This window comes from Urtica dioica, chromosome 5 (genome assembly GCF_054948205.1).
Source record: "Urtica dioica subsp. dioica isolate 48M chromosome 5, U.dioica_male_clone48M_v1_H2, whole genome shotgun sequence".
NCBI classification, from domain to species: domain Eukaryota; kingdom Viridiplantae; phylum Streptophyta; class Magnoliopsida; order Rosales; family Urticaceae; genus Urtica; species Urtica dioica.
Window position 1 is genome coordinate 42,074,970 of NC_142760.1, and position 23,741 is coordinate 42,098,710.

The 23,741-nt window shown below is 38.5% G+C and overlaps 4 protein-coding genes across 5 annotated transcripts; 1 reads left to right on the forward strand and 3 right to left on the reverse strand.

The window, feature by feature from the left end:
• Positions 1-1,812: 1,812 nt before the first annotated feature.
• Positions 1,813-5,680, forward strand: LOC149398659 (transcription initiation factor TFIID subunit 6-like). Its single transcript, XM_089615815.1, has 12 exons — positions 1,813-2,091; positions 2,536-2,622; positions 2,792-2,893; positions 2,995-3,103; positions 3,210-3,304; positions 3,402-3,539; positions 3,660-3,755; positions 3,825-3,949; positions 4,043-4,175; positions 4,456-4,581; positions 4,676-4,787; positions 5,198-5,680. The coding sequence occupies exons 1-12, from the start codon at positions 1,963-1,965 to the stop codon at positions 5,533-5,535; spliced, it is 1,590 nt and encodes a 529-aa protein (XP_089471941.1). The 5' UTR covers positions 1,813-1,962; the 3' UTR covers positions 5,536-5,680.
• A 371-nt stretch (positions 5,681-6,051) lies between these two features.
• On the reverse strand, positions 6,052-10,092 carry FTSZ1-1 (homolog of bacterial cytokinesis Z-ring protein FTSZ 1-1). The gene is made up of 6 exons (XM_089615719.1): positions 9,748-10,092; positions 9,077-9,176; positions 8,283-8,512; positions 7,539-7,706; positions 7,017-7,250; positions 6,052-6,411 (listed from the first exon to the last, which is right to left on the reverse strand). Exons 1-6 carry the CDS (start codon positions 10,012-10,014, stop codon positions 6,151-6,153), a joined length of 1,260 nt encoding a protein of 419 aa, XP_089471845.1. The 5' UTR covers positions 10,015-10,092; the 3' UTR covers positions 6,052-6,150.
• A 1,164-nt stretch (positions 10,093-11,256) lies between these two features.
• Positions 11,257-12,842, reverse strand: LOC149398661 (putative long-chain-alcohol O-fatty-acyltransferase 1). The gene has a single exon (XM_089614287.1). The coding sequence runs from the start codon at positions 12,729-12,731 to the stop codon at positions 11,490-11,492; it is 1,242 nt and encodes a 413-aa protein (XP_089470413.1). The 5' UTR covers positions 12,732-12,842; the 3' UTR covers positions 11,257-11,489.
• A 583-nt stretch (positions 12,843-13,425) lies between these two features.
• On the reverse strand, positions 13,426-21,897 carry LOC149398662 (protein ENHANCED DOWNY MILDEW 2-like). 2 transcript variants are annotated; one of them, XM_089614794.1, is made up of 19 exons: positions 21,861-21,897; positions 21,039-21,468; positions 20,817-20,913; positions 20,616-20,666; positions 20,370-20,521; positions 19,571-19,661; positions 19,309-19,407; positions 18,929-19,176; positions 18,716-18,805; positions 18,137-18,601; positions 17,813-17,963; positions 17,616-17,717; positions 17,195-17,287; positions 16,534-16,575; positions 15,981-16,091; positions 15,648-15,719; positions 15,422-15,540; positions 15,246-15,309; positions 13,426-15,133 (listed from the first exon to the last, which is right to left on the reverse strand). In XM_089614794.1, the coding sequence occupies exons 2-19, from the start codon at positions 21,452-21,454 to the stop codon at positions 13,850-13,852; spliced, it is 3,747 nt and encodes a 1,248-aa protein (XP_089470920.1). In that variant the 5' UTR covers positions 21,455-21,468; positions 21,861-21,897; the 3' UTR covers positions 13,426-13,849. The 2 variants fall into 2 exon arrangements, with proteins under 2 accessions (XP_089470920.1, XP_089470919.1); XM_089614793.1 differs by lacking the exon at positions 21,861-21,897 and adding an exon at positions 21,741-21,779.
• Between the last annotated feature and the right edge of the window lie 1,844 nt (positions 21,898-23,741).

Sequence of the window (23,741 nt, forward strand, 5' to 3'; positions counted from 1 at the left end):
ATCGCATTATAAGCTTTCGTTTTGTTTCTTAACGAACTAGTTGCATAGCCTTCATAAGCGATGGCCGCCGAAAAGGACAAAATACGAATTGAAATTCGGGAAATGACAGCCGGTGTGAGTATTCGAGAAAACCGACGGCCGTAAAAGTTTCATTTTAGCTTTTAACATAATTCGATTTTTCATTTTGTGGTGGGCTTTGTAAACCATACTTTGTACTATTGAGTTTTTTGTCAAAATAATATTCTGAGTTTTGTGTTTGTTATCAAAATAATATTCCGAGTTTAGTGTTGCTAATTTATCTCTATTCGACACGTTAATGACTTGGCATGCAAGGTCCTAGCGAAAATGGATACGATAGTCTTAATTTTAGCAATACACATTTATGTTTCATCCATGTTTTAATCTTAATCAATGTCCATTTTCATGTGTTAAATTTGGGATATTCTTAAATAAATTAAATTAAATTAAAAAGAAACACCAAACTGGTTTAGAAGCCTACCATTCTCAAAATAGGGACAAACAAAATAGTGTCAGTTTTACATTCCGATCACTTCGACGAGTTTGGAAAACCAAAGTGACACGAGTAAAAGATCACAAAAAATTAGGACAAGGTTTAACGAGTATGGAATAGGAATTGGATAAAAAAAAAAAAAATAGGTACATCATGGAAACGTGATTGATTAACGTAATTTACTCCTTAAATAAATGAGATTTAGAGACGGTTGGCCCCTTTTTTTTATCAATTCCTATTTTGTTTTTGTGAAATTTGTTGTAACTAGTCAAATTTGCTATTCTTATTGAGATAATAGTCCAAGTTTCATTTTACTAAGCAGATAGCCCATATTTTTTGCTCAGATTATAATGCTCTCGTTTCCTTCGCGAATCAGTTAATTAATTAACGTATTGGAGTGGGTTAGGTTAATTAATTAACTGATTCATAAGGATTTGAAATTCACAAAAAATTTACAAAAATAAGAACTTAAGTCAATTGATATTCAAAGCATTCAATTAATTAACCTAATTTCTAATTCAATCATTAAGTAAATTAACTTTACTCACAAAAAAAATCAGAAGCTAAGCTAATATTTAACCAATAAGTTAATTAATTAACCTAACTCAACAGTCAATTAATTAAATTAACTGATTCGCGAATTTAAAGTGAATCAACAAAATCGGCGAATCCTCTTCTTCTTTTCCACCACCAGCGAACCCGAGCCACAATTTAAAACAGAAAACCCTAGAAAACCTCTAATCATCGCCAGATACTCTGTCGGAGGCTCGATCGCTGCGTAAAACGCGAGGCGGAAAATCTACCAGCATCGTCGTTTGAGTCGGTGGAGGCGGCGAGTCGACCGTCACCGTCGTTTGCGGCGGCAGAGGCGACAGAATCTTTTGAGTCGCATTCGATGTGGCCGGCGCCTCCGGAAGCTGCGGAGACGTGTCGTTCGTCGCCGGCCGACGCGTAGACGACATCATGAGAGAGAGAGAGTGTGAAGTTGGGTTGGGTGAGTGAGATTCCAAAGGTAATTTAGGTAGTGTACAAAATATGGGCTATTCCCTTAATTAAATAAAATTTTGGCTATTCTCTTAATATTAGTAGGTTGATTGGGCTAGTTAACAAAATAGCCCTTGTTTTTTAGTGTTGCATTCTAACAAATGACATAACATCCAGAAAAACGACAGCAGGAATCTAAAACAAACGACACTAAACTCTTCATTGAAGGCCCAATTAATTCAGTGATAGTCAAAGCCCATTCACTTGATGAGCCAACAAAGTCAAGCCCAGTTCTTCTTCTTCTTCTTCCTCTTCCCCGATCGTCGTCCCAAATTCACTGTAAAACCTTAAAAAAAGAAATTCAATTTCCAAGGTCCTGAAATTCTCTACTCGATTATTACGATTATGAGCTCGAAGTGAAGAAAGTAAATTCCTAAATTAAATTGGAAAGTAGAAAAAAGACGAAAATGAATAGCATCGTTCCAAAGGAAGCGATCGAAGTAATTGCGCAGAGCATTGGTGTCACGAACTTGTCGCCTGATGTTTCCATGGCTTTCGCTCCCGATGTCGAATACCGAGTCCGCGAGATAATGCAGGTTCGGCTCATCATTTTTATTTTTTTTCAATCGATTATTGAATTAGGGAAAGACATAGCTTTAGTCTAGTTTTGAAAGGCTTAGAGATTCAAGTAATCGTTTCTTTTTATTTTTTCAAATTCCTGTCTGTTCATATAGTTAGGTTTTGATAACTTTGCTGGGATTGATAGCCACGTGATAGATACTGAAGCTTAGATTAGTTTGACCATGGTGGATTTGACCAAGCTAAGGTTAGAACTTAGTTTAAACTGAGCTCAACTTAAGACTGAGAGAGTACTATTGCACTCATTTTTTTCCAAATCCGATCGAGTTAGCGTAAAAAGACATGCTTTTTTATTAGTTTTGATTTTGAAGTTACGGATTGTACTGTTTCGAAAGAAAAGTAATGTTTGTATTTTGTTCAAAATAGGTTCCGTATGATTAAAGTTTTTATTTTTTGTGTAGGAGGCAATTAAATGTATGCGACACTCGAGGCGAACCACTCTAACGACGAACGATGTCGATAGCGCGATTAAATTAAGAAATGTGGAGGTAATTTTTTTCAAATGATTTGATTAACATTTCTTTCAGTTTCGAAGTTCTCAAGAGCGATTCCCATTAGCTCAGACGGATCTTTCCTCACAAGAAGAATGATATTTTGGGAGGGTGTTTTTTTTTTCTTTCTTTTTTTAACTTTGGGATTTTGCTGCTATATTTTTAGCCTCTGTATGGCTTTGCCTCGGGAGATTCTCTTCGGCTCAAGAGAGCCGCGGGGCACAAGGATTTATTCTACGTTGACGACAAGGATGTGGAGTTCAAAGACGTAAGAGTCCATTGCTGATATTATCGGTGTCTCATTATGATAAATTCGATTCAATTACTTTTCATGACCCGATCTTCTTCATAGCCGGGTTTTTTACGCAGGTAATTGAAACACCTTTACCAAAAGCACCGCTCGATGTTTCGGTTGTTTCTCACTGGCTAGCGATCGAAGGTGTCAGTCCCGCGATTCCAGAAAATTCTCCGACGGAAGGTAAAGCCATAATTCTATATGCAGTGTTTATATGGTCCCTCTATTTTCTATTTTATAATTATTTATTTTTTAAATAAATCAATTTAAATGTGTGTCACACTTGCAGTATCTTCGGAGAGGAGAAAAACGGAGGGGAAAGAAGATGGGTTTTCTATCGAGGTTAAATTACCTGCTAAGCATGTATTATCGAAGGAAATTCAGGTGTTTATTTTCTTCTCTCTCTCTCTCTCTCATTAATTTATTGATTTCTTCTTAATACCGAGACAAGTATTGATGATATATGTGATTTCCTCTGAAGCTATACTACGAAAAGGCGACTTCAATTACCATGAACAAGTCAAGCTCTGTCCTCTTCAAACAAGTGCTGGCGAGTCTGGGAACGGACTCAGGGCTTCATTCTTTAGTTCCTTATTTCGTTTGCTTTATCTCCGACGAGGTGGATTCTCTTCTCTTCTCAATCGAATTTCTTTTTTTTCTTTTTTCTTAAAATTAGCTTTTTCGATGCTTAGTTGATTTTTTTTTTTTTTTTTTTTTTTGGTATGTTTTATAATTACAGGTTACAAGGAATTTGAATAATTTGTCGCTCTTGTTTGCGCTGATGCGAGTTGCTCGAAGACTGCTTCAAAATCCACACATTCATATCGAACCATATGTAAGCACTTGATGCCGTTTCATTTCATCCTCAATTTATTTTATTTATTTATTAAAATATATATTTCAGCTTCACCAAATGTTGCCGTCCATTATTACCTGCCTCGTCGCGAAAAGACTTGGTAACAGAATTTCTGATAATCACTGGGAGCTTAGAAACTTCACCGCAAACATAGTCGCTTCAATTTGCCATAGGTAAACATTTGCATTTTGCTATTATTTGAAGTTTTGAAAACACGTGCAAAATATGTACTTCAATTTCAATCAGTTCCTTTCTATGATTTACAGATTTGGGCATATATATTCAAATCTTCAGCCACGCGTGACAAGGACTCTTCTTCAAGCTTTCTTGGACCCAACAAGAACATTACCTCAGCATTACGGTGCAATCCAAGGACTAGCAGCCATAGGTCCGAGCATGGTAAAAATTCTTTCCAAATCTTTTTTTTACCATCACTTTACTTGTAAAATGAAACTCCTTTTATAGTTGAAGCTTTAGCTTAGATGTCACTAAAGCTGATAAAAAGGTCAGCCTCAGTTGACCTCGACCTTAAATTTTTCGGTCCAAAATTTCGTAAAAATTCGGTTAATTTTGGTGTGTCCAAGTTTTTTTGGTTAAGAAATAAATAATTATGATTTCAACCCTCTGAACATCTTTATAGATGTCACTAATTCTTTTTTATGTTCCCGACTATGACCAGGTTCGTCTACTTATACTTCCGAATCTTGAGCCGTATATGCAACTTCTTCTACCCGAAATGCAATTCGAGAAGCAAAAGAACGAGATGAAGAGGCACGAAGCTTGGCGTGTACACGGCGCCTTGTTGGTAATTAATCACATTCTTTAATCCCAAATTACTTGCTTACCTTTCGCCATTAAAATGGCTCCAAAACCCAACAAAATCTATGTATACCTTTCAGTGCGCAGCCGGGCAGTGCGTGCACGAGAAATTGAAGAAGTACCGAAGTTTGTTTTCACCGCCATCTCGCCCGGTTTTGAAGAGCACCCGAAAGATAGCAACACTGATGACAAGTATTACACCATCTTTTTCTTTTTCTTTTTCAAGCTCAAAAGCCTATTTAAGATTTTAATTAGTGCGTAACACTTAATAAATAGATCCAACAGACTGTTGAAATCAAAATTTAGTCACGGAAATACGAAATAAAAGTCGAACGACTTTGGGTTTTTAGGGTTAAGATTTGTTATTTTAAAAAAAAAAAAAAAAAGTAAACATGTTGCAAGTTGTTTAGGTGTTTATTTTTTTACATCTGTCTCAGAAAATTTCAAAGACTCTTACAAAATCAAGTCATTAAATTAATTCAAAGACTAAAATGCAACTCAAGATGATAGTTCAGGGACTATTTGTGCTATAAAAAAAAATTCCGTTTGTATCTCTATCTCATACTTGGTTTTTTTTTTTTTTTTTTTTTTTTGCAATTAAGATAAACGAAAAGCAAGCTCGGACAACTTGATGCAGCAACCACCTCTGAAGAGGTTAGCGACCGAAGGAGGAGCGATGAACTCGATGCAAGTGGCGGCCGCCGGATTCCCGACCGGAATCGCGGGACCCGCCCATCCCGGCATGTCATCGATGCCTCGCCAGCTGTCGACGGAACAGTTGGCGAGGAGAGATTTCGGGGGTCAACCGGGAAGGTCCATTCTCGCTCAGGCTTGGAAAGAGGATATGGACGCCGGTCAACTTCTCTCGGCTATGTCTGAGTTTTTTGGTCAGAGTGTTTTCTCATTCACTCCCAAGTCTGAATTGAATTTATTTTTGTGATGTAGACCAACTCTGACAAATAATATGTAAATATGCCCATGGAAATCAATAGTTGTAATCTGTTAATTTATCTCCTTTTGACTGTAACTTTTCTAATGTAGGCTTGACAGCGTACTTCCTAAATTATACAAACAGTTTATTTTTATTTTATATTTATACTCGAATAATACCAACAATTTAGTTCTGGTTAATTCAAGTCTCGAAACTAGTTCTCTTTTACAATTTCAGTCTATTTGCAAAATTTATTCATTTTCAACCAAAGTTATGATACATACTCATAATTAATTAGTCGAGATCATTTACTTATCTGTATATTATCGGCCTATAATATCCTTACATTACATTTTGTCTATATTAGATATTAATTGTATAACACTTAAAAATAGAATCAAGTTTCCAAAAAAAAAGTCTGAAGACTTGGTAGCCGAAGTTAAGAGCCTCATTTGTCAATTTTGCCATCCGAGTAAACCCATTGTTTTGACATATTTGCACTATCACATTCACCACCAAAAAAAAAAAGCATAGTAACAGCTCAAATTAAGGTTGAACTTCGATTTCGTTACAAGTTCTCACAAGATTCTGAAGACAAAACAATCGACAAGACGAAAACTGAATCTAAAAGAAAAGCCTCCGTGTAGATTGCCTGGACTGGCCGGTCGAAGAAGAAGACGATGAACTCAGAGGGACTTTGTTTTCTTGGCTACCGGCGATTTTCTCGACGAGTTTGGCGGCTCGTGGGTCCGTCAAAAGGTTCTTCTGGAAGGACTGAGAGAAACCGGTGGCGATGATAGTCACGTGAATCTCTCCGTTATATCGGTCGTCCACCACTGCTCCGAATATAATGTTCGCAGATGGATCGGCCAAGCTCGTCACAACCTGTGAATAATACCATAACAGATTATATCACATGAAATAATGATAAGAAATACAAAGAACATAATAAATTGTACATTTGTCCCCCTGAATATAAAAAAGCATCGATAAAATTGTATCAGATAAGTTCTTTTGGTTCCAAGTAAAAATGGCCGAAATTATTTTTGTTGCTTCAACGAGCTCAAACAATTTAGCCGACAAACATTTCAAAATTCAGTCTAAACACTATTTAGCCCCTGGTTTGTGGTGGTTCTGTCACTTTGCCCATCGAATTTAAAACAAAAACAAAAAGAGATCATCGAAAATATACACTACTACAAATTTTATCAGTTCAGTTCTTTTGTTTTCAACTGAAGGTGGACGAAATCACTATTATCATTTTAAACTAGAAGATTTTTGTCTGACTACATTTTGAATCCAATTTCAAAATTTGAAACCCAACAATAAAGTCAGCTGTGACTTCAAAATCGACACAAATGTATAACTTCTGTGAGCTGTTCGGTCAATTCTTAAAACACGGGTTGAAAAAGTGATATTACCGATCATTATTCGGGGCGCAACTATATAATTTATTATACAATGTTTTACTCAGTTTTCGGTCTAATTACCTGGGACACTCTGTTGACTTCTTGAAGGGTTATGTCTTTTCCTCCGGTTATATTGTACACAACTCCGGTGGCTGACTGAATCGAAGACCCGATTAGAGGAGCCAATGTGGCTTGCTCCGCAGCTTCTTCCGCTCGGTTTTTGCTCGAAGAAACTCCCACGCCAAGCATCGCCGTTCCCGAGTCTTTCATTACAGCTTTCACATCGGCGAAATCCACGTTAACCAGTCCGGGTATCTTCAAAAACAAGCATTGAGGGCACTTTAGTATCAGAAACGCAAAGCTAACCAAAATAAAAACACATGTTCTAGCTAAATAGCCAATTGAAACAAATCCAAAAAAAAAAATTTAAAAAGTAAGTACCAGCGTCAATATTTTTTTTTTTACAGTGGTAAATTGCTTATACATAAGACTATAAGAGGGTCAATACTTTTATTGGCAGTTTAAAATAAGTTGAGTTTCGGCTATTTTGCTTATTAATTAGTTTCATGTGCTGGTTATATTGTATAATTTTCAATGACTCACTGTGATAATGTCTGAAATTCCTTGGACTCCTTGACGAAGAACATCGTCGGCGAGAAGAAAAGCGTCTTGAAGAGGCGTCTGCTCATCGGCGATATCAAGAAGACGATCATTTGGAATCACTATGAGCGTGTCCACGTTCTTCTGAAGCTTCTCGATAGCCTCTAGAGCCTAACACCACCCAAACAAAAGAAAATGAAAAAATGAAAATTGTCGTATGAACCTCACAGTTATAGACTAGCGTAGTCCCTATTACCATAAACTCACCCCTTCTTTTTTATCCAAACAAATCATGTACGAAATCGGCTTTAATGTGATCGGTATTAGGATGAAAAAAAAAACAATTTTTGGGCTTATCGTATAAGAAGCTGTTAGACCCAGAAGAGTAAATCAGTAATTCACCTATTATTTTATTTTTTGGATAGCCATGGTGCCCGTCTAAAATCGATATGAAATTAAATGGTTCCAAGAATCGAACCCGGGACTGACTAGGTCCCGAGAAGCGCCCTTACCACTAGACCAAGATACATTTAATTTATTTTTTTAAAAAGTTATTTATTTAGATATATCTAAGTATATATAAGTCACAAATTGGATAACTAGGCTTACGAGAAGAATTATTCTCATTTAATTTTCTTTAGTAGTGTAATCGGAGCGATTGGCTCTCAACCCTCGAATTGCGAACCGAGTTTCTCGATAATATTAGTGATTCGTGTTCGGTGGAGACATGCTTATGAAGACACAAACCTGGAGCGATCTCTTGCGGCCTTCGAAGCTGAAAGGGTAAGTGACGACTCCGACGGTCAAATATCCGGCTTCTTTGGCTATCTGAGCCACCACCGGAGCCGCCCCCGACCCCGTCCCTCCTCCCATGCCCGCCGTTATGAACACCAAATCCGACCCCAAAAGCGAATTCGCAATCGCCTCCTTCGACTCCTCCGCCGCCTGTTCCCCCAAAAGTGGATTCCCTCCCGTACCTAAACCAAAACTAGCCGTTGAATTTTTCGAGACTAATACACATCTAATTCAAGAATTATATTACACACATATATGTATATGTATATATGGGCGGCGTCAGTGGCGGAGCTAGAAATTCCAATGCAGGGAGGGGGGGCAAATTTAAAAAAAATATATAAATTTGGGCTAAAATTATAAAAATTTAGGGTAAAAATTGAAATTTTTAAAAGTTCGAGGGGGGGAATTGGACCACCATTGCCCCAAGGCAGCTCCGCCTTTGGACGGCGTTAGCTTAGGAGTAGAGGGGACTTTAAGAATTAATATTAGCCCCTCCTAAAATAAGATATTATTACGTCTAGCCGTCCTAAAAAAGGATATTACATCTAGCCCCCCCTAAAATCTATTTCTAGCTCCGTCACATTAAGACGGAGTTAGCGTAGGACTTCAAGGGGCTTAAGACCCCTCTCAAATAGCATTTTTTTAATTATTAAAGATTAGCGCCCCTAAAAAAAGATATTACATCTAGCCCCTCTAAAATATATGTTTAGCTCCGTCCTTGTATATATATAAGTAGTGGAACTAACCTAGTCCACGAGTAAGAAGCTCTCCGATTTGAAGCGGGTTCTCGGCGGACGAGTGTATGAGCGCTTGAGAATCGGTGTTTATGGCGTAAAAATCGACACCCTGTTCTCAAAACCATCAACATCATTATGCCGTGGGGAATCAAGTGAGAAACAAAAATACTATAGTATACGAAGCCTTTAGAAAATACCCAAATAGGAAAATTTCCGTTGAGCGAAATCTTGTAGAAATGCAATTGAAACGAAGCACATTTTTTTTTTGTTATAAAACAAACCAAATCTTCTATCCCATTCTCACCTAAATTTCTAGTTTTTTTTTTATTTGTAACTCAAAACATCAATGAACAAAAACCCAAATTACCCAAACTATTCAGAGCACTAAATAAAAAGTAAAAATAAAATTCAGTGAGATAATATTTTGATGCTCTAATACGCATACCTAAGAACATTCTTACAAACAAGAAAAGTTCTAATAATAAAAAATAAAATAAAAAACAACCAAATTGCTAAAACTAGGTCTAATTTTATGTCCGTGTCAAAAAAGGACATTGAACACATATGAGCCAAGGAAAAAAAAAAAAAAAACCCCCCTATATGACTACAAACAAACAAACAAAATGAAAAATTCGAAGCTTTTAAGAGCTCGAAAAAAAAAATCCCTTAAAAAAACGAACCTGTAAACCACTTCCAATCATTCGATTAACGGCGTTATTTCCACCGCCACCAACGCCCACAACCTTAATCTTCGCGGTCTCCATTGGAGCGAAAGAACAGTTCACCGCCACGTGGCAACGACGCGTCCGAAGAAGAGCATTTTTCCTCTGGTGGAGCAGAGGAAGAACGGCACGGCGAGACGAGGGAGAGGAAGAAGAAGAAGTCGCGGCGGAGAAGAGGTCGTTGACTCGTCGGAGCTGAAGGGTCGTCGTCGTCGTCGCCGACATTGTGGGTTCGCTCTCTCACTGCTATCTTCACTCCACTACAGTCTCTCTCTCTCTGTCTTAAGGAGGGGAGAGAAATAATATAAAATTGAAAATAAATAAAAAGGGCTTTTTTAGGGTTTTAGAATTAAAATATATATTTTTTTTAAAACAAAATTAAAATATTTAATGATGCCAATTATTATAGAAAAAATTCAATTGTTGGATCATTTGCAGAGTTTAGTTGGTACTTAGTTGAGCGGGTTTACTTTTTCGAAAAAAAGTGATATTTTTTTTTCTTCTAAAACCGAGGAATTTGGATTTTTTTTTTTTGTCATTACGTGGATTTTTAGTAGTCGTCCCAAAGCTGTTGTCGTTTCTTGTAAAGAACTAACCTGTCGTTTAAAATCTAAACCTTATACGACATAAAATAATAGAGAAAAAACAATTAATGTACTTTCTTATTTTATATTTGGTTTGATGTAATAGTCTTATTTTAAAAAAAAAAATTAATGAAGACAGTTAAAATATAAAATGACAAAAAATCGTATAAACCAAAATATGAAATGTTATTTCGAGTATTAGAAGAAAAAAAAAATGAAATGACGAAAAGGGATAACCCAATGATAGAGAGCTCCTGAAGAGTTGGGTTTCGAGTGATAGATAGTATGAGTATAGGCTCCATCTCGCTGAATAATTTGTTTGAGACATCTCGTCTCCATCTCCGGTTTGCTTTTAAATTCCTCTCTGACAATATGGTCTCTCTCTCTCTTGATACCTCTATGATTGTATGAGTATAGCCGTATAGGCTCCATCTCTTTGGATCAATCATTTTGATTACGAGCAACTCACTGAATCAATCTATTTGATTCCTCTGTATGATGAAGATCGGGATCGTATCTTCGATAAATTGGTGTCGATATCTTGCACCCCTTTCTATATTCGAAATTGCGTAACTTCCTTTGAGCATTTATGTTCGATACCTCTTCGTATAGTGCCCTTTTGTCTCCATCTTTGTACGGCAAGTGCATTGGAAAAGATAACAATAGCTACACAACTAACCAAAAACCTGCTTAAGAGGAGATGTATGCATTGGACAATCTAAGAAAGACTAAGCGAACACATGTACTATATTTAGCAGCTAGACGAATAAGAGCTTTTCATTTAACGCAAACATTGGTATATGAGAATTTAACGGTAGAATTGTGGTGTGTCCGGTTGTTCACTCAGGGCCTAAGATCATCATGGCTATACAAGAACAAGTGCAATTGTGATTGTGAGACCGGAAACAAAAAGAAGAATGAGATTCTTGAGTTCATGATTGAACAAAAAGAGTATAGCTGTCTTGATTATTTTAAGGCGTATACAGCTCTCTTTTCAAATACGTGAATTATTGGTCACTAAGTAGGAGTGGCAAAACAAAATTATCATAAAAAAATGTGTCATAAAACAAACAGAAAAATCACAATATTTGAATCACCACCTAGCCTATTCATTTGTCAGCCAACATTATGCAACATTTTCTTGCAAAAATCAACCATCATGGCATACTCTCCAATGCCCTTCTCATGCACCCCATTCCTCAACAGCTGTGGGAAAAACAACCAATCCCCAGTCACCACCAAAAACCCCAAAGCCAACGCTCCCGAGACCGCCCCGCTCGGCCGCCACCCGTCCCGTCCCACTCTCCTCTTCACCGCCACCTCGGCCGCCGTGCAAACCCCGTGCAAGACGAAGAACGACGTCACCTCCCAAGTGGGCCGGGCCCGAGTGAAGTAGTAGTACACCCCCTCGTGGGCCAGGCCCGAGACGGTGAAGGCCCATATGGACCCGATAGCTTGGGCCCACCTCGGGCCCAATAAGGGAGCCGAGAGATTCCTCGCCGGCTCATAGGCGATGGGCCTCAGGAGCGCCGAGACCATGAGGTTCCACCTCCGGCTCCAAAAGTCTTGGAGCGAGGTGGTCAAGTACGGCTCGTTGAATTGGGGCTCGAGCTCGAAGCCGAAGAGGGCCCGAGCCGGTAGAGCGCAGAGAGCCAAGACCAGCTCTACCCCCAAATACATGTGCGTGCAATACAGCGCCAGAGTCACGTACGAGTTGAGATACGGCCTGAACTCGTAAGCCCTTATAACCAAGCCCATGATCACAACCTTGACCGGCCACGAGATCGCCCCCGAAACGTGGCGTTTCGGGTCGCTCTGATTTCGGGTCTTCTCAGGTGGGTTTTCGTCGGATTTCGTAAAGATCGAGCCTTTCGCGGAATCCGGCGATGGGTTTGTGTCGGAATTCGTAAAGACCGAGTCTTTTACCGTATTCGGAGATGGGTCTCTCTGATTTCGTGTGTTTTGAGATGGGTTTGTGTCGGAACTCGTAAAGATCGAGTCTTTAACCGGATTCGGAGATGGGTTTGGTTGTTTCTTTGTGGAGACCTTGATGGGAAGGCAAGCTATGGAGATGAAGTGGAAAAGGTTGTTTGGGAGAGGAGAGATCAGAGGAGGTTTGTCGAAGGCGAAGAGGATGAGCTTGAAGTTGCCGAGCCAAACGATGAAGAAGATTGTGGGCCCACCAAGGTGGAAAGAGTTGAGATTCCATGGGAGAGTTATGAAGAGGTAAATGACTGGGACGATGGAGAAGAGCCTCGGTATTCCTTTAGGAATTCTCGATGCTATGTAATAGCAATACACTAGGCTTGCTATGGCGGTCAACCATACCTTGACGAAGCACTTGATCTCAGATTCCATTTTTTTATTTTCTTGATTGTCTACTCTATGCCATAGTGGTGGTTGTGATATTTTCTTAAGTAGAGTGATTAAGAAGGCTTGTGATATTTTGTTGCGGCCTTTTTTGGAAAAAAATAATGATAATACTGTGGTTTGGTGGTGGTTCACTAACTTCACTTGGGGAAACCCCTGCCACGTGTAAAGTTTGCAAAGGTTTGATTTTACAATATTCAGCTTCGCAGAGGAATGTGTGGACACCATTGAGACGATCTCACAAAGAAGGATTTGATCCGTATGACATTTACAGCAAAAAATAATAATAATAACAAACAATTGACTTTTCTGCACTTTTATTTTTTTGTGTTCATCCCTCCATGTACTCAAAAATCATAACAATATGTGTCATAATAAATGCAGTAATTAAGTAGTATCTAAAAAAAAACGGCGAAAATACGTTCTTGGAGTTCCGTACAATATACATTGTACATGTCTTTCTCTCCTTTACTTATATCAGAGCTAATAAGTCATAAGACTCGTACGTTCATTACTATCAGACAATATTTAATGATATAAAATGGGTGGTTCTATTGTAGGATTATAGTATTATATCTGTTATAACTGTACAGCTATAACGATGTCGCATTTAAAGAAGAAAAAAAAAGTCCTCTTTCTAGTCCCACTCACAGAAAAGATAAGTAAGAATAAGATGCTCTACTTTCCAACCAAAAAAAATAATTAACAAGCTTTAATCACATGTCTCCAACCCTAACAGAAACCAACGAAATTAAAAACACGTCCAGCAAATGACAAAGACACAATCTTTCACCAAGCGCTAGAAGCAAAAAACAAAGCTACTAGCCAAATATCACCATTTCCACAAAAACACAAGGCTAATTTAAAATGCTAGTCTAGCAAATGACAAAGAGACAGTCTTTCACTAAGTACTAGAAGCGAAAAACCGAAGCTACTAGCCCAATATCTCCATTTCCACAAAAAAAAAAAAAACACAAGGCTGATTCAAAATGCTAGGGTCTAGTCCAAGTCATTCTTCACAATGGTCTTGTGTTTGCAGATACTACCAAAAAAAAAAAAAAAAAAAAGCATTGGATTGGATTTACCAAAAAAGGACTGGCTCGAGTCTAAAAGCCCGGAGGACGATGGTCCAACCACCCACCCGAGCCGTGGCCCGGGTACGAGCCCGGAGGATAGGCCAACGGTGGCGGGCCCGCGCCGCCCGGGCCCGGTTCGAACCTCCTGTCCCCACCATACATTCTCGTCGGTTCGGAACCCCACGCGCTGATGCTCGTCCGGTGCATCATCTCGGCCCGGCCGGTGGGCCACATCACCCCAGGCGGGCCCACCACCGGCCCTCCGCTCTCGTAGACGACAGAGATCGGCAACCGGTGGTGTCCGCTGCGATCCGACGGCGGGATCGCGTCATCGTAAAACGAAGCCATCGGCGGCAGCTGCGGCGACGATCGGTGCCACGCGCGATCCGACGGTGGGATTTCGCTCTCGAGGGAAGAATGGATCGGCGGCGTTCTCTGTCTGCCGCCGCCGCCGCGACGACCCGGGAGATAATCCTGCGATGGAGCTCGAGCGGACATCGACGATGACGGGAAATCTTCTGTCTCGATTCTCGGCTGCCTCGTAGTAAGGTTCGTGATCTCGGGCTCGAATGATGTGTAACGCTGATGAGCTTCGTCGCCGAACCTTCTGCCCGCAATCTGCGACGGAGAACCGGGTTCGTAAGGCTCGTCGCGGTGGTCAGTGTTGCTCGGGCCGCCGGACGTATAATGAGGCAATACTCTCGGGCTATGGAAATCTCTGACGTCATCGTCGTCGTAATTCTGCTCCACCGAATAAGGAGGCGATATTACTCTCGGGCTACGAAAATCTCTGACGCTGTTGTGATTCTGCTCCGGTGGAACTGTATAAGGAGGCGATATTCTTGTTCTCGGACTATGGAGATCTCTAAAGCTGTCGTAATTCTGCTCTGTTGGCACTAAATCCATTCCTTTTCTTTTGTTTTTTTGCCAGCCCTGGTTGCGCTGGCTATTTGCCCTCTTCCTTGACAAGCTTTTATCGATCGGCTTATTCTTCCCGTGACCTCCGGTCTGAGGCGGGCTTTCTCTGCCTTTTCTTTCGGGTTCGCGGCCTTTCGGGTGGTCTGACTCTGGCAAAACGATGTCATCTTCGTCCATATCGGCGTAATCATCGTCGTCGCTGTCGATCCGATGGTCAGATCTCTCCATGATGGCCTTATCTCGTCGTAGCTTGGAGATATGTCCGTGCTTTTCGGCTATCCTTTTGTGTGTGTTGGTCCAATCTTTTCTGCTCCATAGATAGAGCGGAGGCGCTCTATAATTCCATTGCGCCATTGTTCTTTCGTTAACGTCCGTCGATCCAGGCAAATAAAATGACTGAAAAAGGAAGAAAAAAGGTAATATATACATACATATATATAAGAGAGAGAGAGAGAGAGAGAGAGAGAGAGAGAGAGAGAGCTCAGGAAAAAGGAATAAGTTTCTCTACCTTGCCAGCCAACATTTCTCTATCCTCCCAAATGAGATCGTACGGAGTTTCCTTCTCATCTAACCTAGTAAATTAAATAAAAAAAATAAGAGTCAGCTTAATAAAAAAGATTACGAAACAAAAAAATAAATTATGATTATCCAGGAGAGAGTTGTGGGGGACTGGAAGCTAAGTACCTTTCAGTTTCTTCTGGCACGATAAGTATAATAAGCTTTGGTTTAAACTGGAGAGCCTTATCAATGAAAACGTTTGCCTTGGCTCCTTTTATCCCGAAAGGAGGATTCAACCCCATGATCTGATATACAATACAATGTCGAAAGTATCTGAGTGCCTCAAGAATAGTACAATATGATCACGGCTTCCGATAGAAACTATTTAGACTTTTTTTTCTTTTCTCTTTACCAGTTTTGACCCGTTCGGTAACTCTCTCGGATCGACGGTCCCCCAGTCTCTCTTCTCAAAGTTGAAATCGTTCTGCAAATTACGAAATATTTATACATTATCTCCTCTCCAATCTATCAACCAAACGGGTGTATCTTGAGGTACAACTATAGAGCAGAGAATAAAAACAAACAAAACGCAACCGGGCCAGTTGAAAAAAAAAAAAAAAAAAAAAAAAAAAACCCCACCGAGTGAAAGTTCAACATCAAGAAGTGTTAGAAAAATGGCAGTTGAAAGAGATTATATGTGTTCTGTTTATAAATAAAAGTTAGATGGAAAACGAAAGAATATTACCCCTGTCGGAATAATATCGTAGTTTTTATATGAACACTTTTTCCCGAGCTCCCTAAGCTTCTTCTCCATAAAAACGCTGAAATCATTAGAGCCACAACAGAAATCCACCACCTGTTTATCGATACAAAGGATGACGAAAAAATGTCAAAAAGCAAATGCTGAAAGGTCAAAGCTAATGACTGTCTAGTCATCGACATAACAACACAAAAAAAAACAGCATTTAGATGTGGATATATCAGTTTGTATTTCTATTTTAAATGGTTGGAGATAGCATTCTGGATTAAAAAATGTATTTTTACAAATCATTAATAAATGCGAATATACCAAACTTAAAAATGTTTCAGAAGTTCAGAAGATTTTTTTTTTTTTTTCATCTTAACGATTGTTGGAAGTATGGTCTCATTGCATTGAAGATTCTATAATAAATCAATGAAAACGAGATTGTTTGTTAATCTGATGAAGCCAAATGAAATATAAGAATAGACCTTACAGTAAAATAATAATAATAATAATAATTATACATACATAAAAGGAATGAATAACTAAATCTTACCATGTCACCATCTTTTGCATACCATTGTAGTTTATCGGCAATCTGCAACCCAAATCATCATGGATTAAGGATAAGGATTCAATGCAGTAATTCAACATTACTTTAACTAGAGCAAAATGATAATTAATTTTAACATGAATGAGTGAGAATCAATAATTATAACAGATATCAATTAAGGGAGATAAAAGCAAACGGAGTAGAACAAAAAAAATGTTGCAGTCAAAAATAGTACGTCCACAAAATAGAGGAGTCATAAGAGTTCCTCGCCTCCTCCCAACACGAAATCAAAACAAATTAAAGACGACATTGTGAAAGCTTCAACATTTATCGCAAGAAAAATGTGTGCATATATGGGATGGACAGAGTCATCGAAAGAGAAAGCCTCTCACTTGTGACCAGAAGCCCGATCTAGTCAGCATTTACAAAGAATGAGAAAAGAGAAGAGAACAAGAAATATCTGCATGTGATCTTGGGATAATACGGAAATACTCTAACGAATCCCTAGTTAATGAAGTATCTGAGACGCGTCTTCTAACATGTTCTACACTAAATTATGAACAACATATATTTCTTTTAAAAAAAATATATGACAAGATGTAAAATACTAATACGATTCGACTCTGGGATAGCATATAGAAGTAGAACCACGAAACTAGATTACCTCTTTGAGCTTAACTGGGTTTGTGAAATGGCGTCCAAACGACGTGTAGCGCATTCCATGCAGAAAAGGAGAGAGATAAAATTTATACTTTCCCTGAGATTACAAGTAAAACAAAATAAAAACAAGCCGCCGAGTCAATAAAAAAAAATGTAGAACTCCCGGGCATAGAAACAGTAATCTTGCAGAGTTTTTCACAGTAATACAGCGCGAATTCTTTACAATTGACAATGAGAGAAATATACAAACTGATTTACAGGTCAAGTAAATCAAGATACATTATGCGGATGATTCATAAATCCTAGAACTTGTTTATGGAACAAATAAAAAGCCTCTAAGCCATTTAACCTTAAACCAGACAAAATAAAAATAAAATAAAAAACTAAATAGAAATAAATATACAAATAAATCGAGATTAGCCTACCCGCCACTTCAATATGTTTTTAATAACATCTGGACCACACACAGCTTTCGCATCTTCAATATTGCCTCTTTTCTGACAATGTTCTAAGGCTGCTTTAACAGCCTGCACATAAACATAATAAAAGTAGAATATACTCGGTTATAAGAAGTCACAAATTTGAACGATTAAATTTTAATGATATATATATATATATATACCTGAACCATGTTCTCCACCTTCATAACGCTGACAGTTTTTTCCTCGCTGCACTGTTTCTGAGACGACTGATTGGTAAGAGGGACTTTGAGCCGTGCTTTAATGTCTTTCATAGTTATTTCAGACTCAACAGTCTTCATAATATCTATGACCCTGTATAGCAAGAGAGTTAAACCTGAGATTCAGTCATGGATTTATAAGTTGATGGAATCTAACTCATGATCTGAGTAATTAAGACTTTGAATATGCGAATATGAATATTCAAAGGATAGACGACAATTTTAGAATCTAATTTGGTAAATAGTTATGGGAAGAAGAATAGATACCGCTGTTCTGAATCGGCATTTAACGGAACTTCTACGGCCCTGTCAAACTCGTCATCTGATGAATCTTCGTCTTCTGCTTCTGAATCCTTGCAGACAAGTGCAAAGAGCTTATTACCAATTGATTGCTTATTTCTCTTGGTCCCCTGAGACGTTAGATTCTTTTTAGCCGAAGCATTTACTTTTACTTTCCTGAGACTGCCATCTCCAGAACCTAATTTTTTTCCAGAACTCACTCGCGCTTCAACTTTCAGCGCAGGAAATTGCTTCTTATAGTCCTTGAATTGAGCAGTTTTTCTTTCCTTTATCGTATCGATTCTCTTCTTATCTTCTTGCTTTGGTCTTTTCCCTTCTGCTATAGTTTTCCTTTTCGCAGAGGTGTTCTTCTTCTTCTTCTCCTCTTCAGCACCAGGAAATATTATATGGTTTCGGCTCGGAGTTCCAAAGTCTTCATCAATCTCATGCTTCCTAAGCAAGGTAAAAAAGAATTTAAAAAATTAAAAAAAAAAAAAAAAAAAAACCCCTTTAGCAAGCCACTTCCTAGAAAATCGTGAAAAGAAAGAGCAAACATAAACCACTTACAAGCAATATATAAGAATACGATTCGGTAGCAGACCTTCCCAGGCCCTTGGTACAACTTCATCATCGTCTTCGTTTTGAAAAGGAATCTCTCTATCACAATAAACTCGAGTATCAATATGACGTTGAGAAAGCATCGTGTCGCTATGTATAAAAAAAAAAAAAAAAAAAAAAAAAAAAAAAAAAAATTGGAAGTAAATATGACAACAAACCCACTCTGGCAAACATTTTCGGTGATACGTTGTAGGGCATCGCCTGCAAACAGCAAATTGAAGCTCCTTATCTTTTTTGTTCTCTCCTTGTTTGCAAACGCAGCACTTGTGAGCCGGGCAAGTAAACGATTCGCCAGCTTTTATCTTTTTCTCTAGCTCTTCGGTGGAACATTTATCATCCTCATGGATCAATTTTGCGATGCAACGCGGGTGAAAGAAGTAGCCACACGTTGCAGAAACACATTGAAAGACCTACATCGATCGATAAATAAATATAAACTATTAGGATTATAAACAAAGTAACTGCCTTGTCTGCAAGTCACAACTCCTTCGTCTTGAAACTATCGAAACTTCAAAATGGATACGCCATATAAAGCCTCGTACCTCAGCACCAGAGTATTTGTCAGAGGAGCCCAATTTCCCACAAGCAAAGCACTGGTGCTGTTTGTATTCACAATTTTTACACAAGAACAGAGGTGTTGCCTGCAAAGTTCAATCGAGAAAGAAACCATATAGTTCCCGAAGACAGACACCAAAAGTAAAAATAAGATAAAACTCGATATGAATACACGATGTGGGAATGTTATATGTGTTTGGATCATGACATGGTGATCGAAAGTAAAAATATACACATAAGAACCCATACTTGTACTTCCTCTTCGGTAAAGCCGAGAGAATCGCAGTTCTCATCCTCGTCCGGACTCGGATGGAACGACCGAAGGCAACTTCCTTCACAGCTGTAGCAGATCACAACATAGGATTTTTCAAAAATATTAAAAAAAAAAAAAAAAAAAAAAAAAAAAAAAAAAAAAAAAAAAAAACAATCAACACCAGTCGTACGTAAAATTATTGGCAGAAGCCTCATCTAAGTTAGAAGTTCGTACGGTAGCAAGTACAAAAGGAAAATAAATTGTAAGAAAAAAAATTTGTTTTTCCATAACAATGTTCCCTTTTAAACTTATATAAAGAAAAACCAATATTCCCTTTACACTTACCAAAATATGCAAATTTTTTAAAAACCCTTCCTAAAGTCTCTGTAAACAATATGGGATTTGACTTAATCTTAAAGGTATTCTTTCTTTGTAAGCTTTATTCACATTCCTCGCGAGAGTTTGCTTTTTAAGTTTCTGCTTCCAATCAGGGAGAAAAAAGTAGACTAAACAAGTTAACAAAAAAGATTAAGAACAAGACCACTACTTCTTTGTCAAAGTTTAATTCATTATCCAAATCAGAGTGCCACGTACAAAAATTGGATTACTTATCAACTCCGAAAAATAAATCATCCATGTTCATATCCATTCTCAAACAATCATTCATAACACTACCACTTTCTAATGAAGGCGATGAGACTCGAGTTTATCTTAAATTGTTTCAACATCCATCGAAAAGACAAAAGCAAAGCTTATTCATATAACAAAATAGACATACTCATAATTAGACCATACCAAAGAAGATCGCCGCCATTGTCGCAGATAGCACAAGCAGAATCGAACATTTCATCTTCTTCATCCGACTCGTCCCCTTCCCCACCGACGCCCATCCCATCATCGTCTGAATCGCTAACTATGAATTGTGTCCTCGATTTAGCTTTAGTTTCCTGAGAAATCCATAGAGTATCGATCGTTTACACAAAAGGCTAAAAATTAGTCAATGAGAAGGAAGATAGAATATACTAAGCAGCGTGATATTACCTCGGCGGGTCTTCTCTTTCCCGGCTTTCCCTTGAGAAAGTCAGCCAAAAACTGTTCAAAAGAACACATATCAAATTGAAGACAGCCATGAATAACTGATTAAAATATACTTCAACTTTCTATGCGGATTCTTCGGTTACTTGGTGTGGCAACACAAACACAGAAAAGATAATCACGATAACAGCGTGTTGTATTACAGACCTTGGATTTTTCCAAGGCATTGTCCCTTTTAACAGCTTCGGTGATCAGCGAAATATGGTCCGCCAAATCACTCTCCGAAGGCCTGACCTCAAACGAACTGCGAACAAAAAAACAAACAATTACAGACTCTAAATTTTTACACCAATAAATACAACAAAAAAAACGTCATAGCTCGATCCCAAACAAAAAAAAAGCTCGAAAAAAGTATATATAACAGAATACCCGTAATCTTTACAAAGCGAGTCCCACAAAGATTTCGCCGACGACTCGGGGTTCCTCGTCACGAAATGCAGGCAATTCACGGTGACCAAGACGGACCTAATCGTCTCTTCGTAGCTCTTCCTGGGCTTGGCGAGCTTGATCCATTGTTGTTTTCCCTTCAAGAGCACAGAGATCTCGGGCTTCACGTTCGAGAGATCGAATCTCCACGCCACGACCGGCTTGTAAACCTTTATCAGCTTATTGTCCGCGTCGCCTTGGATGAAGATCTTGGCTTCACTATCGGCCGATTCAGAGCTCGCGGTCCACTGAACCGGCAAAACCGAGAGCGAAACCGGCTCTTTCTTGTCGTCCTCAAAGTGGTAATTATCCACCGGCGAAGGCAAAGTCTCGTCTTCATCTTCATCTGAGGAATACATTATTTTCTATAGACCTAAAAGGAAAAAGAAAAAAAAATAAACATACACACACACACACACACTAAGGAAAATTCAAGAGTTACAGTGAACAATGAAAACAGAGTTTTGTATTCGAAAGAAGAAAACATTCGACCGCCAAAATAGTTATTGAAGAAACGATTTCCAATGCGTGTGTTCAAGAGTTCATATCTAGCTCTTTATTTGCTCGGAAAACAAACAATTTCAGAAATTTATGTGAAGGAAAAAAAAAAAATTCATTCAAAGCTTTTTCAGCAGAAACACAAACCTAAGGGAAAAAAGAGAAAATTGAATTCAGGAATACGCGAAATTCACTTAAAGCAAAAATCTCTATTTATATAGATAGAGGTATAGAGAAAAAAAAAAAAAAAAAAGAGGAGATTTTTACCGGGTTGAAGTCACCGAGAGAAGCGAAAGTTAGTTTCTGTTTTGGAAGACGCATTTCTCAATGGGTACGAGAGAGGAGAGAACCAACGACGTGTCGTTTTGTAACCAACGACATGTCGTTTTTCAAAGATTCTGAGTTCATAGCCACGTGGCAAGAAGATGTACAGAGGTGACTTCATTTGGGGAGAGAAAATTATCATAAATGCCACATTTGGAAACGTCATACCTTTTGCAATAAATGCAATAAGATTGCGTATTAGAATTCAGAAAGTGGGACAGATTATGTAGGCATCAATCGCTTTTGGCGAAACAAATGTGACTTCAACTACAGGCCTCTTTTCTTTGGGGAAAATAACTATTAGCATGTATCTATTTGGCGAGTATGCAACGGGGGCATCGATATCAGCCCTCCGGGATGACACAATGGTGGCCGAGTTACGCACCGATAATGTGCAGTGGGATATGGAACTAATCGAAACCTCTTTCAATGAGGTAGAGGCTAAGGCGATTATATCTATCCCATGGCCTTTTTTTTGCGACACGCCTAACGAGATATTTTGGAGCCACGAGGACACTGGTCTCTACTCTGTCAAGAGTGGATACCTCGAGCCCAAGCCCCTCTCCGTGGTGGAAGAAACTCTGGGGCTCAATCTCTTTCCAAAAGTCAAGACGTTTGGTAAATCTCAACGGCCATGGCATGAAATATATGAAGAATTACCCGATGTGTAAGAAAGCCGAGGAAACAACGTACCATGCGTTATGGGGCTGCACTCTCCTCGACAATATCCGAAAGGTCAGTACTTACAAAATTAGAAATTCTCTCGACAATTGGCCCGCGTTTTACTATTTTTGTATGGAGAAAGTTTATGCCTTGGAAGTAAAGGATTTCGAGAAAATTGCTATTATGTGGTGGAGTATTTGGCAGAGGATAAATAAATTGGTACATGAGAATACCCTCCTCTCGACGGATTTTACTGTTGGATGGGCTCGTGATTATTTTGCCGCTTTCAAGGCTACTCAAAATTTACCACTAATACCGAACAACACGACGCAAGTGGAGAGGGACAACGAGCATTGTGGTGCATGAGAATACCCTCCGCTACGGGATTAGTCAATGTCGTTTCATGGGCTTCGAGAACGTCGTAGTGGAATCGGACTGCCAAACCGTCATCAACAAGCTCAGGCGGCGTCAAAATGCAGATTCTTCATAGTGACTAATTTTGAGAGAAATTTTGAATATTTGTAACGGTTTTCAAATTGTAATTTTTCTTTTTGTAAGCTAACAGGAAATGACGTGGCACATGCCTTAGCTAATTAAGGATGCAATTGTAATTTGAATAATGCTTGGTGGCCGGGATTTCCCGATGTTATCCGACCACTCATTATGGCGGAAGCTATTGATTGATTAATGATATTGAGGGTGCTCTTTCCTCCTCCGGATTCCCCGAAAAGGGTTTACCGGAAAGGTTTTACCCGAGGCCCTCACCCCTTTTCATCAAAAAATAAAACATGTTTAAGTGCAAACCAATTAAAAACTTGGCTAAAGATAATAGTAGCAAAACTATTTTTTATACTAATAAATTTCAAACATAATTAAAAAAAAAATCAATTCAAGTTAACTGAAATTAACTAATAACCCCATTAGAAAGGCATCCTTGCAAAAATAGCATTAACTATCCTTTATTGTGATAGTAGATTTCTATGGTGCTTTTATGCTTCTTCTTCTTTTTTTTTTCTTTTTTTTCTAGTAAAGTCTCATTTTTATATAATAAAAACATAAAACAAACTTAAATTGTGACATCCATATCCAATCCCATTTTTATTTTCCAAGAAACAAAATTTCGTTACAAGTAACACCAAAATCTAACTTCTTCAAGAGCTA